This window comes from Panthera onca, chromosome B3, assembly GCF_046562875.1.
Source record: "Panthera onca isolate mPanOnc1 chromosome B3, mPanOnc1 haplotype 2, whole genome shotgun sequence".
NCBI classification, from domain to species: Eukaryota; Metazoa; Chordata; class Mammalia; order Carnivora; family Felidae; genus Panthera; species Panthera onca.
The window spans coordinates 99,703,202-99,720,738 of record NC_138344.1 but is presented as its reverse complement, the minus strand read 5'-3'; the positions used below and the strand labels follow the sequence as shown (position 1 = coordinate 99,720,738).

The window sequence follows — 17,537 nt, the reverse complement described above, 5'->3', positions numbered from 1 at the left end:
ATTCCTGATATTTTTCTCTTTTCTTTGGTAGCACCAGGGTTCTTATGCTTGTATGACAGAAGTCAGTGTCGTCAGTTGAGACATTTAAGAAAACCAGACCTCCAAATAAAAGCACAAACACTTTTATTTTTAACAGTAGTGTTTTGTTACAATTTAGTGAAACAAATAAATACATTCATTGGCCACAGCTATACTTTCACAACCAGTTTGAGACTGATTGTATAGCTGAGAAACACTGTTAAACAATAAAAAAGGCAGCTATGCATAAAAAAGCCACTTTAGCTATAAATTACATCTTTCATAAAACTACAACCAGCTACACTGAGTGGTAAGAGTTTCAAAATTAATGACCACCCAAATGAAACAATAAAAACAAGTACTGCTAATCACTGTAGAATTACACACTTAAGCAATGAAATTCACTGTTCTAATTAATGAACCAAAAAGGAAGGTTTGAAATTGTCATCATGTGCTTCAGTGCAGGATGAGCAGGGAATCGGTAGCCCTTTGATTTCATAAACAGCTCCTTCTTTCGAGACCAAACTTAAAGTGCTCCTAGTGCTTTGGAATTTTTAAGCAAAAATTGGGCCAGAAGCTTATCTTTCTTTGTCTTTGGTGATGTATTGTGGGAGATGTGTACAAGGGGACAAATGCAAGAATTCAGGTACCCTAAGTCAGTGATAAGAATAAATCTACAAATCTGAAATTTGGAAGAATCAACTAATGCCACTGAAAGAACCAAGATATTTTATCTGGATTTTTTTTTTAAAGTAATCTTTGCTTATCTGGTCAAATAGGAACACTATGTAGGGAGGCCTTAGAAAAAAATTTATCTTATTTACTTGGAACCTCAAGGATTAAAAGAGATAACACATCTTTTCAGATAGTTCTAGGTAATTAGATACTCAACATTATTAGGAAAATAAATAGTTGGCATTCTGAATAGAAATCTAAGAACTGAAGTTGTCATCAAAATATACCCGGTTAAGTGTATGTTATGTTGTCATGTAAATACCAAGGTTAACTTCTGTACTATAAATTTTTAAGTAATTTGGTTACAATCAGAGAATTTAAAACAGACCCAAGGTAACATTTGTCACTATAGGCTTATGCTTCTGATTGAGTTCAAAGTCATTTTGTATGATAAAAAGAAGAAATTTCTTTGGCTGTATACCAGCCTCCCAAAAGATGAAAAGCATTAAAAATTTCATTTATTCCTGTTATACTCTTATGAAATCACCGAATAAGCAATTATTAAAACCCTGAAAGGTATTTTAAATGATAGTAGAAATAAAACATAACTTTCTAGTCAAAAGACAGAACAGGACAGTTGTATTAGTTGCAGTTCTGAAGAAATAGATCAGCAGACAACTGTATGTAGCCAGTTGTCTTTAAGCACAATTGTGACAACTTCCCAATGTTGCCCGTTCCCTTGGCATCTTGAGGTATTCAGCATCTACTTCTTTCCATATAGATACTGGTAGAAAGTGCATTTTAAAATCCTTTATTACCTTAGCCTACCATATATATATATTTTTAGATTTGGGATAGGACATTCAAGACAGTTTTAATATAATTCTAGAAGTATTCCAATATTGTTAAACACTGGTTTTGTACTTACCTAGTTAGTACATCAGTTTTCTTATTTAGTCTAGTGCTGGAATTAATTTGAATTAAATTTAATCTGGCTTTGCCCATATACAAGATATAAAAATGGGAAAACTAAAGGAGGAATTATATGTCTTACAAAGTATTGCACTTGAGTTTACTGCAATAATGTATCATGACTTAATTTACCTGAGGACAATCCTGATTCAATAGGTACAATCAGCTGTATCTTGTTCAGCCAAATCAGATGCTTTTGAAAATGTATTCATGTTTTAACTTAGAATTGTACATTTTATGAGTAATTCTTAAATGCATCTGTAAATGTGTTTAGTCCCAAGAAGTTTCTACCCAAATCTCCCTATGCAAAAGTCACTATTGCTTTCTTGAAGAGCCATGCTTAAACTACTATAATATATCTTAATCATACAAAATGATCACTTGACCAATTCTACTCAAAGTAGCCACATCATTTTCACCGGTATACTTTCTTCTTGAAGAAATGACTGTGGCTTTCCAAAGAACACTGCTGGTCATCATTGTAAAGGATTACTCTGTCGTTTAAAAAAAATGATGGAATAATTTTGGTGGGTATTTTACAATCGTGCTTAAAAGAACTATCTTCAGTGATCACATATTTTTAAGTAGATTTTTAAAAAGAATGGTACGTTGTTATACCTTAATCCTGCACACTGTTCACACTGTAAAATTTTTATTGGGTAAGAATTCCACATAGAATATACCACTGAATATACAGGCTTTGATTTTCATAGGGAAATTGCCTCCTAATTATGTGTACAATATAATATCCTAGTGTGAACCCTAGAGTGTGACTTTGGGGACTGCAGTGTACTCTTTCAGAACAAAGATAAAAGTGCAAATATGCAAATATGCATTTGATGTTCCAAAGTCAGGATGTTTGCAGCCATCAAGTGCCTTAAGATCTAATCCTTCTTTTCTCCCACTCCAAACTTCCCATTTTACTTCATTTTGCTATGAAGAAGTCAAAAGTAACAGGTGTGTTCTCTGCTGAACCACATTTCCAGGCTGTGTTTTCAGGTGCAACAGATAATGGAATGTTTATGTAGATGGCATTTAAACACATCGAATATACACGTTCATGAGAAACAATGGAAGAATCACGGCTCGGTAATGCTGTCAGTTTTGTGGTGTTACATACAAGCTATGGTGATTGCTCATATCTAAATTGCTACAAGTAAAGAGCAAAGGAGCAGTGTCTGAAATAGGTCCATTCAGGTGGGGAGAGACTGTATAGCTGTTGCTGCCACACCCAGTCATGGTGCCATACCAGCCCAAACCTTGCGAATTTGATAAACTGCAACAAGAAAAGGCAAAAAAGTGATAGGAGTGTGATCAGGATGTAAGTCACATTGGCATTTTTAGTGTTCAATGAATTTCATAATACAGTATTCAAATATTGAGTATATTCTTTGCCAAGTAATATGATGGCTTTCTACAAAATGTAATGACTTTTATCTAATATCCTTGATTTTATATCACATATTACAAAAGAATAAATACATCAGAATTAGAACTTGATTATCAGATGATAATATAGTGCTGTTTATTATGGACTAGGCTCTTGTAAGACATGTTTCTGTGTATATACATGAAGTAATGTATACACACACATACCTTATTTAATTTTTACAACAATCCTATTAGATAAATTCTGTTATCCCCATTTTATAGGTGAAAAACAGGCTGAAAAAAAACAGGTTAAGTAAATTGTCCAGATGAAATGAGAATTACAGAAAATGTTATATCAAGCTCAAAGTATTATGGAGGTATGCTTTTAGCTTTTCACTTTGCCCTGATACACAGCTAATAGTATGGAGTTGCAGTGATTTTAGAGTAAGAAGGACACAAGAAGATTTCCTATAGCATCTAAGATTCCCAAAAGGTTAATCTAGGGTTTTCCTGTGGGCTTTGAATAGCACTAAAGATAAGGAAACATATACATCACTCTAATTGTATTCCTTCCCTACTTACTAACTTCTGCCAGCTTTGAAGCAACATGGGATCCTGAAATAAGATGGTACCATTTTACTCCCAAAGGCATTTCTCAAATAAAGGTAACATTAGAGTCAGATGATAGTTTTTTATAGTATAGGTTCCACTATAAGTGTAGCATCTACTGCTCTAAGGTCTGGTTTAAATTATCTTATTTATTGACGTATATCACCAAATCACTTTTTACATATTTGGGTCAAAGCTTAGGTTTGTTCTTGGGGCGCCTCGATGGCTCACTTGGTTAAGCCTCCGACTTCGGCTCAGGTTATGATCTCACGTTCAGGCTCAGGTCATGATCTCACAGTTCCTGAGTTTGAGCCCCACGTCGGGTTCTGTGCTGACAGCTCAGAGCCTGGAGCCTGCTTTGGATTCTGGGTCTCCGTCTCTCACTCTCTGCCCCTCCTCTACTCATGCTCTCTCTCTCTCTCTCAAAAATCAATAAACATTAAAAAATGTTTAAAAAGCTTAGGTTTGTTCCTTTTCAATGTATTCAGTACTAGCCCCGAAGCTTCAGTTTGTTCCTTTTCGATGTATTCAGTGCTTGTCCTGAACACCTACCTTCCTTCTCTAGAACCTCCCAGTCTTGGCAGGTCATCATCACTATCATATCGTCTTGGGTTGTCGAAAAAGTAAGCTCTGGAACTGTAATTGTGACTATTTATCATGCCAGCAGGTGCCTGTGAACAAAATATTAACATATGAAGATTTACTTTCCAACTAAGAAAGAAGGATGAGATCTAGAATGCTTTTTAGTCTTAAACTTTGACAAAAATAGAAAATCAATATAAATGTTCCACTGTTTTTAAAGATAAGGGCAACAGGCATTGGGGAATCTTATGATGTCATACCAAATTCTGGTTTAGTCTCTGCGCCCGGAAAAAGAGTACCACAGACCATGCTGGGACATGTTCCCACAGAAAGAGGACCATTCCAAATACTACATACTCTTCTCCACTCACATCTTCTAGATGAGCCTGTAAACAGAGTGTGACAGAGCAATGTTTAAGTCTGTCTGATGTGTAAGCAGTCACCCTCCACAATTAACTTGCGTCAGGTAGGGTAATTGAAAACACATCAACCACAGGCACATAAATCTCCAATTTTCCATATTTTGTGGTTTCATATCCTTTAAAGGATGTAAAAATGTGCTTTGATGTTAAGTAGAATAAAAAGCTATTTTTCAATTCATCAATTTATGAAAATATTTTTAACATATGGATAAAATGGAGTGATCTCGTTTTTTGGCCCCAAAGTCTGAAGAGAGTTATAAAAGAGACTACTCATTCTAACTACTCCATGGGCAACATAATAGCACTTACTGAGTTACACCTGTAGAGAAATGTCACATATCAAATTGTTCAGCTCCACTGCTATTTAAAAATATGTCTTTGGGCCTAAACTTCGTATTGTGTTTGCTTATCCTACTAGATGTTGGGAGAGAGAAATGGCAAAAGGAGTGAAGATATTCTGCCATCTGGAACCACATATGAAAATTCCTTTTCTTTAGAATGGTAACTGAAATTCTTATAAAATGGTATTCCAGAATGTCTTCAATTCACTACAAAGTTAAGTTAATGTAAACATATGACAGGTAGCTATGTCAAACTACACTTTTAGGTAGGGGATGGAGAGTGCTGGGAGGTTAAATATAGAGTACTGGGAATTATTGGAGCAAATACCTGGACACCCAAGGAACTATGAATGCTCTCCCATTAACATGACTGATGATACTAGATTTTCAAAAAAGTCATTATTTAAACAAACTGAACCACATATTTAGATTATATGTAGGTCTTGGGTTTGAGAGAATAACTTTTATCCTAACAAGTTAAAGATATATTCACTAGCTAATGACAGACAATCCATTTATCTAGAGGTATTTAAACACTGTCCTTGAAAAAAATTAGCAAGATAGGTTTATGAACAGTAGGTTTATGTCACTAGTAGTATTATTTGCAAAAAGAAAAGAAAATATTCTCACAAATGATTTTAAGTGACATGTGTAAATGAGGATTTTTATACATAAAGCTTTAAGTCTGATTACTGTTAGTAGCTAGAGATTCCATAAAAGTGTTTGTTTGTAAGTCAAACACTTAAAATGTTCTCTTAGTTAAGGCTAACTTCCTTATTAAATTATTAGATTAGCAATACATGGTAGCTACTTACCTTATCTGAAAGATTATCCCAGCCATAGTTAAATGGACTTTCTAATGTATCCTGAGATATGGTGATCACCACCAAATTGTAACATGCTCTTGAAGAGTAGAGGAGAATGACTACAGAGCCTACAACAACAGTCTGGCACAGAGACATACCCTAAAAGAAATAAAACTCATCATCATGACATTGCACATTTGTCATGACAGGCTGTTCATACACATACAACATGGTCACCTCTTGCAATGCACTCTTAGAAAACACTGAGTGAGCACCTGTTGAAACAAACTCTTGATTATCCTGCTTTATGATTCCTATTCTCAGAACCACTTGGGTTTAAATTACCCTATTAATACAGATAAATTATTTGCCAACTTGCCCAATGGTAGCTGGAGGAAGATTTTGTCCTGCCAAGGTTACCCTACTCCCCTAAGTAATATGAAGAAATAAGTTGGCAAAATTGATATTAATCAGAGAGGTAGTTTAGTCCTAATGAGAAAAGTATGGGAAATAGAAGCATTATTCCATTTCATACACTTGGTTTCCAATGAGATACAAAATTAGAATAGAAATACAGCTCTTATGTTATTTGCTTCATTCTATTAGAGAGCTGATGTTAGTTAATCCCTATTGATGTCATTATGTTGACGACAAAATGATGTAGGCACTCAAATGCACTTTTGAATCAATAACATTTTAATATCGAGGCTTCCATTGTTTCCCCAAATAGAAAACTCTTATAATTTAGTACTCACTCACAATTTAGTACTCACACCCAATGGAGCTGCAGGGATTCTTAACATGGGGTCTGTATTTCAATACAATTGGTTTCCTTTGTAATCCTATTTATCTTATGCATTAAAAACATTATTCTGATGTTTTGTCCCCCTCATGAGAGACTCTTAAATATGGAGAACAAACAGAGGGTTATTGCAGGGGTTGTGGGAGGGGAGATGGGTTAATTGGGTAAGGGACAGTAAGGAATCTACTCCTGAAATCATTGTTGCACTATATGCTAACTAATTTGGATGTAAATTTAAAAAAATAAAATTAAAAAAAAATATATTCATGCCGAAAAAAAACCCCAAAAAACCAAAACATTATTCTGAGAAGTGACACAACTGCCAAAAAGATCCACTGCATTGTAGCTGTCCCATTAGGTTTCTGTGTAGAGATAACAAGCATCTGACTAGTATATCATGCCCCTAAATTTACATATTGAAATAGTTGTTAATTACTTTCCTTTTATTTCCTCTTTATATTAAGGGCACTTACATTGAGTTTTTGGTTATGTGTGTAGGTAGATTAAAATAATCTATTAATTTCAGGATAGAAAAAAATTATTAAAAGTACTTATTAGAGGAGCACCTGGGTGGCTCACTCGGTTGAGCGTCCGACTTCGGCTCAGGTCATGATCTCACGGTCTGTGAGTTCGAGCCCCGCGTGGGGCTCTGTGCTGACAGCTCCGAGCCTGGAGCCTGTTTCAGATTCTGTGTCTCCCTCTCTCTCTGCCCCTCCCCCGTTCATGCTCTGTCTCTCTGTCTCAAAAATAAATAAACGTTAAAGAAAAAAAAAAGTACTTATTAGAGGGGTGCCTGGGTGGCTTAGTCTGTTGAGCATCCAACTCTTGATTTTGGCTGAGGTCACAATCTCAGTTCATGGGTTTGAGCCCTGCATCAGGCTCCGCACTGACAGCAAGGAGCCTGCTTGGGATTCTCTCTCTCCCCTCTCTCTCTGCCCCTCTCCCATGTGCATGTGTGCCCTCTCTCTCTCTCTCTCTCTCTCTCTCTCTCTCAAAAATAAATAAACTAAAAAAAAAAACCTTATTAGAAGCGTGCACTGGGTTTGGTAGGATTAAGAACCATTATTATAACTGACTTCTTTATAAGAACAACACATTTTAGAGGTATATAAGAAGAAGGAGAACTAAAAGATAAAAGATACCTTGAAAGATGTTGAGAGTACCCTCTTATTTTTTAAATTTTTTATTTATTTTTGAGAGATAGAGCACACACAAACAAGCAGGTGAGCGGCAGAGAGAGAGGGAGACACAGAATCCAAAGCAGGCTCCAGGCTCTGAGCTATCAGCCCAGAGCCCAACATGGGGCTCAAACTCACAAAATGGGAGATCATGACCTGAGCCCATATCGGACACTTAACCGACTGAGCCACCCAGGTGCTGAGAGTACTCTTTTGACCTACCTCATTACCATAACAAAAAGTATGCGTGAAAACAAGTAAAACCCTAACAAGATTAAAATTTTCTAAAATCAAGGCTAAAATTTTCTACAGTGTACATTTTTATTTTTGCGAATACCCAAAAAAGTTGTTAATAAAAAAGCTAATCTAGGGGTGCTTGGGAGGCTCAGTTGGTTAAGCATCCGACTTCTGCTCAGGTTGTGATTTCAGGGTTTGTGGGTTCCAGCCCCGTGTCAGTCTCTGTGCTGACAGCTCAGAGCCTGGATCCTGCTTCGGATTCTGTCTCCCTCTCTCTCTCTGCCCCTCCCCTGCCTATGCCTTGTCTCTCTCTCTCTTCAAAATATAAAAAAAAAAAAACATTAAACAGAAGCTAATCTAAAGCCAATCCAGAACCAATTTTAAAAGTACTATAGTATTAAAGAAACATTAGATAACAAGAAGTTAGAATGTTGTAAGCACTGCCATCCTTTAAAATAATCCTAAGTAACTTTCTGGAGAAATAAAATGACTACTAAAAGACATAATATGGAGATATTTTGCTTATACTTGTAAATACTATAAAAGCCAAAAAAAAAAAAAAAAAAAAGGTTGTGAGAAAAGTTAGCAAAGAGTCAATAACACTGAGGCAATTAATAAAACAAAATTACAGCTAGATTACATATATATAACAATGAAAGAAGCTCACTGATTTAGAAAGCAAAGTAAGATTCTTCCTGCAAAACACAGGATTACAAAACAAAACAGAAAAATGGATTCAGCAACATGGAAGCTGTTGTCAAAAAGTTAAAGAAAATCTTTCTAAAATGAATGGAGTCAATAACAGACAATTCCACTCAGAAGCAATCCTCAAGGTATTATTCTCCCTTCTTCCATCTCTAACATCTACACCACTTTTTTTAGAAATTCCATACCACACAAGGAAAGAAGAGTCACACCTCACTTCAGTATGCATATTATTAACACATTGGTATGCATGTCATTAGCTAGAGTTCAATATTTGTTTACAGGTATTTTTAAAATGTAGATATGCAGAAACTTCAAATTACCATTCACTAAGTTTTGACAAATGTATACACCAGTGTAACCCACATTTCTACCAAAATAGAGAGCATTACCATCACTCCAGAAAGTTCCCTTGCACCCCTTCCCCATCAGCCAAACCCTCAGATGTATACTCTCCTGCTTCTGTTTTTGCCACACCTTAGTTCTGAACTTCCTATAAAGAGGACCATAGAATATGAACTCTTTTGTAGACTTCATTCACTCAGCATAATGTTTTGTGCTTCACCCATGTTGTTGGATGTTTTAGTAATTCTATGGTCTTTGTATTGCTGAGGTGGATAATTAGAATGACTAACTGGCCCTGATTTGCTTAAGAGTTTCCTAGTTTTAGCTCTGAAAGTCCCAGAAAACTTCTCAGTCCCAGAGAAACCAGGATAGTTAATCACACTAATTCCACTTAATAATTATATGAGATTGTTTATATAACAATTTTTTCTGTTGATGGATAGTTTCTATAAATATTCTTATATACATCTTTCTGTGGACATATGTTTTCACTTCTTTGGGGTAAATACCTAAGAATGGAATTACTGGGTGGTATGGTTGGTATAAATTCAGCTGTATAAGAAATTGCCTGATCTCTTTCCAAAATGGATGTATAATTTTATACTTCCAACAAAGTATGAGAGTTCCAGTTGCTCTACATCCTAGACAACATTAGGGGTTTTCAATCTTTTTAATTTTAGCATGCTGATGGTTGTGTGGTAGTATCTCATTTTTGTTTTAATTTGCATTTCATGAAGACTAATGGCATTTTGTTTATTGGCCATTTGTATATCTTCTTTGTGAAAAATCTATTCATATCATTGTCCACTTCTAAATTCGGTTGTCTTTTTTTTTATTATTGAGTTGTAAGAGATCTCTATATATGCTGGAAATGAGTCCTTTGTCAGAAATATGCAAATATTTTCTTGAAGTCTGTGGCTTGCTTTTGCATTTTATTAGTCTTTTCTTTGGATGAGAAATTTAAAATTTAATTAAGTCTAATTCGTCAATCTATTCCTTCTGATTACTCTATGACCTAAGAAATCTTTGCCTATGCCCAAGTTGTAAAGATACTTTTTGGTGTTTATTTTCAGAAGTTTTAGAATTTTTTCATTTACATTTAGGTCTATCATCCATTTTGAAATATTTTTATGTGCGTTATAGTATGAGATGGAGTTGGGCTTCATTTTATTTCATATGGATATCCAGTTTTTCCAACCTCATTAGTTAAAAAGGTTTCCTTTTCCGTTTGGATTGCTTTAGCACCTTGGTCAAAAATCAGAAGACCTTATATATGTGGATTGATTTCTAGGCTTTCTATTCTGTTCCATTGATCTGTTTGCCTCTTTTATGCCAGTAGCATAGTGTTTTAATTATTGTAGCTGTATCCTAAATTTCAAAGCCATGTAGTGTAAGTCCCCTGCTTTTTCAGTGTTTCTTTCTGCATTGTTCAATACAATAGCCATTAGCCACATTTGGTTATTTACACTTAAATTAAATTAAATGATCAGATCCTCTGTCACAATAGCTACTTTTCAAGTGCTCAATAGTCACATATGGCTAGCTACCATACTGAACAATGCAGGTATAGAATACTTTTTCATCATAGTACAAAGTTTTATTAGAATGCACCATTTTAAATGTATTTTTAGGTCCTTTGAGTTTCCATATAAGTTTTAGAATAAAATTGCCAAATTCTATTTTTAAAAACCACATCGTAGAATTATGATTAGGATCGCTTTGAACCTGTAAATCATTTTGGGAAGAATTGCCATCTTAACAATACTGCATCTTCTAATCCATGAACAATAGTCTTCATTGATTTATAGTCTTCTTTAATTTCTCTCAGTAATATTTTGTAGTTTTAAGTACAGAGATATTGCTTGTTTTTTTTTGGAAAATTTGTTTCTTTTTTTTTTTTTTTAAGTTTATTTATTTATTTTGAGAGAGAACATGAGTGTGAGCGGGGGAGGGGCAGAGAGAAAAGGAGAGAGAGAAACTCAAGCAGGCTCCATGCTGTCGGCATACAGCCTGATGCAGGACTCAATCTCATGAACCATGAGATCATGACCTGAGCAGAAATCAAAAGTTAGATGCTTAACCAACTAAGCCACCCAGGTGCCTTGGAAATTTTGTTCCTAAGTATTTTGTTTTTTGATGCTAACATAAATGTGATTTGAATTTTATCTTCTAATTGACTGCTCTTGGTATATATAAAAACACAATAATTTTGCATTTTGACCTTGTATCCTGAGAACTTGCTAAATTCACTCATGAATTCTAGTAGTTATTTAGCAGACTCTTTAAGATGCTCTACAAAAGCAATTCTGTTAAGTACAGACAGTTTTACTTTTCTATTTCCAATTTTATACTTTTTGTTTCTTGTTTTCTTGGAATATTGAATAGAAATGGTGAGAATGGGCACTCTTTCTTTGTTTCCAATCCTAGGGGCAAAACAATACTTTAAGTATGATATTGATGGAAGGTTTTTTATAGATGCTTTTTATCAGATAGAGGATTGTTTCTTGTATACCCTATTAGCTGAGAGTTCTGTGTTTTTTTAAGTCATGGAGGGTGCTGAATTTTATCAAATGTTTTTTCTACATCTATTCAAATTATTACACATTTATTTTTTCCCTTTGTTCTCCTAATGAGTGAATTAAACTGATTTGATTTTCAATGTGAAACCAATGTTGCATTCCTGGGATAAACTCTTCCTGGTTATAATATCTTTTCCTTTTTACATATTGCTTAGATTCTGAGTCTTTAAGTATTGTAGCTTTTATGTGCTTTGTAATATTTTTGTCAAGTTTGGTATCACAGTAATGCTGTCCTTATAAAATATGTTGGAAAGAGTTCTTTCCTTTTATATTCTCAAAAGAGTTTAATATTGGTATTATCTTTAAAGATTTGATAAAATTAACCAGTGAAACCATCTTGGCCTAGAGTTTTCTTTGACGGAAATTTCTGATAACAAATCAAAATTTTTTTAATAAATATAGGGCAATTCAGAACTAATATTTTATCTTCTACCAATTTGTTACATTGTATTTTTAAAGCAATCTGTCCATTTCCTCTAAGTTGTCAAATTTACTCACAAAAAGCTGTTCATAATATTCCTTCATTTTTCTTTTAATGCCTGTTAAGATCTACAGTGATATTCCCTCTTTCATTCATGATATTGGGAATTTGTATCTTCACTCTGCTTGTTTCCGTACATAAAATTTGTTCATCTATTCACAGAATTAACTTTTGGCTTTAATTTTTCTATTGTTTATTTTCTGTTTCACTGATTTCTATTCTTATCTTTATTATCTCAGTCCCTCAGTCCTTCTACTTGCTTTGGACTTACTTCTTTTTTTTTTTTTTTTTAACTTTGTCCTAGTTTCCCCCATAGTTTCTAAGGTGAAATCTTAGGCCATAGTTTTATATCTTTCTTCCATTCTAATATAGCATTTAAAGATATATTTTTCTCTTCAAGCACTATTTTAGCAGTATCCCACAAATTTTGATGTATTGTATTTTGTTATCCTTCCATATGAAATGTTTTCTAATTTCCCTTGTGATTTCTTCCTTTTCTTATGGGTTATTTAGAATTATAATTTTTAAATATTTGGATTTTTTTTAGATATCATATTACTGATATTTAATTGCATTATGCTAGAAAACATTCTTTGATTCCAATTCTTTTGAATGTATTGATACTTTTATTATGGTGCCTTGTATGGTTTATTTTGATGACCATTTCCATGCTCAATTGAAAGGAATGTGTACCCTCCAGTTACTGAGAGTCAGTTAGCTCAAGGGTGTTGGTATTGCTGTTCAGATTTTTTGTACTGACTGTTTTATCAATTGTGGGGGGGGGGGGCAATAAAATCTCCAACTATAATTGTACAAATTCCCCCCTTTTATTTCTCACTATTTTGGTAAATCTTTTTTTCTGCTTTATTTCCTACTATTTTTGGCTTCATGTACCCATTTATAATTTTTATGTCTTTCTGATGAAATATACCTCTTATATTTGCTAATATTCTTTGCTTCCTGATGAAAGGTATCTTTTTATATCTGGTAATACTTGGTTTTTAGATCTATCTTATCTGATATTAAAGGGCCTTCTTATGCTTACTGAATGCATAGTATATTATAGTTTCCACTTATTTATTTTTGACATACCTTTTTTTTATATTTAAAGTGCCATTTTGAACATCTCTATTTTTTAATGGGAATGTTTAGTCCATTAACATTTAATATAATTGGTGATATGTTTGGATTTAAATCTTACATTTTACTATTTGTTTTCTGTTTGCTTCTGCTTGTGTTTTGCTGTTGGTGTTTGTTTTTCCTCTATCTATTACTTCCTGTGTTTTTTTGGGTTAATTGAATATTTTTTAGGATTACATTTTAACTTATCTATTGGATTTTTAACTATACTTTTCCAGTTTTTGTTTTGTTTTGTTTTGTTTTCACTTTAAGTGGTTGCTCTAGGGTAGCAGTTCTTAAAGTGTGGTCCAGGGACCTTAAAGATCAAAATCAAACTGATAAAAAAAATACTAAGATGTTATTTACTTATTGTACTCTAATTCTCTTTTGGATGTACAGCAGAGTTTTCCAGAGGCTACATGATAAGGGATGATGTCAACACTTTATATGCATGTATATTCTTGTGTTTTATAGAATTCCTGATATAATAGAATTAGGGTATAAATATGTGCATTTTCAGAGATGAACTCAGACTGTTTTCCTACTTTTACTGGCCTCTTATTAGGTTTCTTTGGTTATACCTGCTGAAACTCCATTATCATCCGGTAAGTAGTTATTTTGAAATCCTTGTACCTCCATGGAAAGACAATAAGAATTGGTATACCTGACAGATTTGTTTTACAATATTTAAGAACTTTCTTCAAAAACTTTAAAAAATTTGAAATTTGATATTAAACTCATATTAAAAATTAATCATATTTTACTCTAAAATGAAAACATATTTTTTTAATATTTAAGAATGGATTATTGTCTCAGGAATAGGAAATTATTTTTTTTAATGGATACAGAGTTTCACTATGGGATAATGAAATGTTCTTGAGATAGATAGCAATGGTTGTACAACAATATGAATGTACTTAATGCCACTGAACTATACACTTAAAAATGATTAAATGGTAAAATTTATGTTATATATATTTTACCACAATAAAAAATATCTTTAACATACAACTTCCCTGTTTATCTCTAAGATGCTGAGAAATAGGAAAGTGATTAGAACTCTCTGACTCAATAAAGTAAGGAAACTACCTCAAAGGAACTGTATGAAACTGATTTCTTGTTTTGTTTTATCAAATAAAATGTAATGAAAAGTATCTTTCAATAGGCTTTACAAACGTTAATAATTTATCTTGTTGTGTCTTCTATGACAGAACATTTCTGAATAATATTAAGGCCCAAGTTAGGCTGCAGCGTCATTTTGAGACCAGAGTTTAAAAGCAAGAGGAATTGAAATTTAAATGCAGATGTGGGAGCACTTTAAACACTAAAAATTGTTTTTATAACTTTCCAAATTAGAAATGAAAACACCATTCAAATATTTACAGGCTATATTACTATATTGCACTGGCTGAGAAAGCACACACAGTAGCTGAGAAACCAGTAAAGCCTTACACAGTGGACAGTACTGAATGCCTGCCGGAGGGGAAGTCCATTCAGTAAATTATGGCATTGCCATTTTCCAATAGTACAGAAATTAACTGATTTGAAGATTTAACTGAAAACAAAGATTTAATATCTTATCTATAGATTTATATTTTTGTCTTGTAAATGATTGAACTTGATGAAGCAGGACTAATTTTGTTTGTAATAATCCAGTGTGAGCATCAACTAATCATCCAGAAAGGTATTCTTTTATGTCAATGTCTGAGAAGAAACATAAGTGGCACTGAAATATCCAAAGTGTTGAAAACTCTTCTGATTCTTTATCCTGGGTCAACTGTGTTGATATGTTCACTAATGGTACAAAAGCAATGGTAGGGAAAACTTCTGGGCCTTAGTACAAAGCAAGGCAGTGGCCCCAAACTGTATTGTATTCTTTACTACTATGAATTCCTGATTAAAAAAGAAAGTCAGTGTCACTTAAGAATATCCTTGATGAAGCAATGAAAATATTTATTAATTATCAACCTAAAGTATGTGTCTATTTAAAATTCTGTGTGATGAGGGGTGCCTATGGCTTAGTTGGTTAGGCATCTGACTCTTGATCTCAGCTCAGGTCATGATCTCATGGTTTGTGAGATCAAGCCCCACGTTGGGCTCTGCCTTGATGGTGTGGAGCCTGCTTGGAATTCTCTCTCCCTTCCTCCCTCACCGCCCCTCCCCAACTCATGCTTGCTCTCACTCTCTCAAGGCTTTGCCTTGATGGTGTGGAGCCTGCTTGGAATTCTCTCTCCCTTCCTCCCTCACCTCCCCTCCCCAACTCATGCTTGCTCTCACTCTCTCAAAAATAAATAAATAAACTTAAAAAAAATTCTGCGTGATGACATGAGACATGCACTTAAAGCAATTCTGCTGCATACTGAAGTATAGTGGTAGTCTTGAGGAAAAGCACTTATGTGGTTGTTTGACTTGTGAGCTAAACTAGACTTTTTCATGGAACGCCATTTTTTACTTAACAGACAACTATGGAAGACAAACAATGCTTATTCATGCTTGGTTACCGGGAATATGTATTTTTAAAAATAAGTGAAATTATCCTGTCACTTCATAGAAAATATCTGACACTATTGTCAATGGTGAAATATAAATTTTCTAATGAAAATTAGAATTTTTGAGAACTTGTAAACTCTTATGTCCATGATAAGACTGGCATGGCAGCTTCTAAAAACTTAAACACTTTTCTGATGACATTGGAGGCAATATTAATAAATGTGATTTTGAATACTGTCCAATGAAATGTATCATCATTTTGAAGATCTTGACCACTCTCTTCCAATGATCAATGCATGATGTTACACAATCATTCAAAGTGTAAGATAGACCAATAGTAGTACAGAAAGTTCACTAATATGGTTTTAGATTCTGCATGGCAACTAACCTTCAAGAAACCTCCACTTCAGATTTTTGGTGTAGTATTAAAGAAGAATATCCACAATTATCTGAAAAGGTTTTAAAATTCTCCTCCATTTTCCAACTACATATATGTGTGAGGATGGATTTTCTTCATATACTTCAACCTAAATGACATATCACAACAGATTGAATGCAGAAGCAAACATGAAAATCCAGCTGTCTTCCATTAAGTCAGAAATTAAAGAGATCTGCAAAATGTAAAACAATGTCGATCTTCTAATTTATTTTTGTTTTGGAAAATACAATTAGTTTTCATAAAAACATGTTATTCATGTTAACATAATGGATAATATATTATTGTTATTTTAAATGAATTAAGAAATGAATATTTTTAGAATTTCTCAATTTTTATTTCTAATAATGTATATATAGATGGATATAACACTAGATATTGGAGTCCTCAATAATTCTCAGAGGTCTAATCGGGTCTTGAGACCAAAAAGTTTGAGAACCACTACTCTAAAGATTATGATATATATCCTTAACTTCCATGGTCTAATAGTTAACATCATACCACTTTGACATAAAATGTAAGAACTTTGCAACATTATGGGTACATTTATCCCCTGTCCTTTATACTATAGTTGCTATCACTGTTATATATACTATAGAGAGAATTATTTATCTACATATGTAAGCCTCACATTGTAAGTTTTGCTTTGCACAGTCATATTTCTTTTTTAGGAATTAAGAAATTATATTTACCCAAATATTTACTATTTCTTGTGTTCTTCATTCCTTCCTGAAGAGATGAAATTCAAGTTTACTTTATTTCCCTTTAGGCTGTAGAATTTTCTTAACATTTCTTGTAGTGCAGGTCTGTTGGTAACTAACCCTCTTAGTTCTATTGGAAGATTTTTTATTTCTTCATCATTCTTTAAGAATATTTTAATTGGATAGAGATTTCGGAGTTGATAACATTTTTCCTTCAGCATGTTGAAGATGTCGTTTCCATGTCTTCTGGACTCCTTTATTTCTGATGAGAAGTGAGTGATCATTTGAATCAATGTTCCCTTATGTATGCGTCATTTTTCTCTGCTCTCAAGATTTCGTTATTTTTGGTCTTAAGTACTTCGACTAGAATGAACCTGTGTGACACTTTCTTTATATTTATGCTGATTGGGGTTGCTGAGCTGTAAATTTATGTCTTTCATCAAAAATTGGAAAATTTCAGTCATTACTTCTTCAAATATTTTTTCCAAAATAATTTTCTCCCTCTTTTCCTTTTCCACTTATGCATACTTAGGTCCCGAGATTCTGTTCATTTTATTATCATCTTTCCCCTACTCTCCTCTGTGCTTCAAATTGGATACTTTCTGCTGATTTATTGATTTTTTTTCTTCTTTCATCTTCAATCTTCTGTTAAGCCCAACTGGTGACTT

At 33.6% G+C, this 17,537-nt stretch overlaps 1 protein-coding gene across 2 annotated transcripts in view; it reads right to left on the bottom strand.

Annotated features, from left to right (window-relative positions):
• Positions 1-36: 36 nt before the first annotated feature.
• The window catches only part of GPR137C (G protein-coupled receptor 137C), a 65,834-nt gene continuing 48,333 nt past the window's right edge, over positions 37-17,537 (bottom strand). The window contains exons 4-7 of one of the 2 annotated variants that reach the window (XM_060619856.3): positions 5,806-5,955; positions 4,488-4,613; positions 4,198-4,316; positions 39-2,941 (exon numbers count right to left, since the gene is read on the bottom strand). In XM_060619856.3, the coding sequence (XP_060475839.2) occupies positions 2,764-2,941; positions 4,198-4,316; positions 4,488-4,613; positions 5,806-5,955 (573 nt within the window). In that variant the 3' untranslated portion in view covers positions 39-2,763. Of the gene's footprint in view, positions 2,942-4,197; positions 4,317-4,487; positions 4,614-5,805; positions 5,956-17,537 lie in introns of both variants that reach the window. The other variant, XM_060619857.3, reaches the window with a different exon arrangement.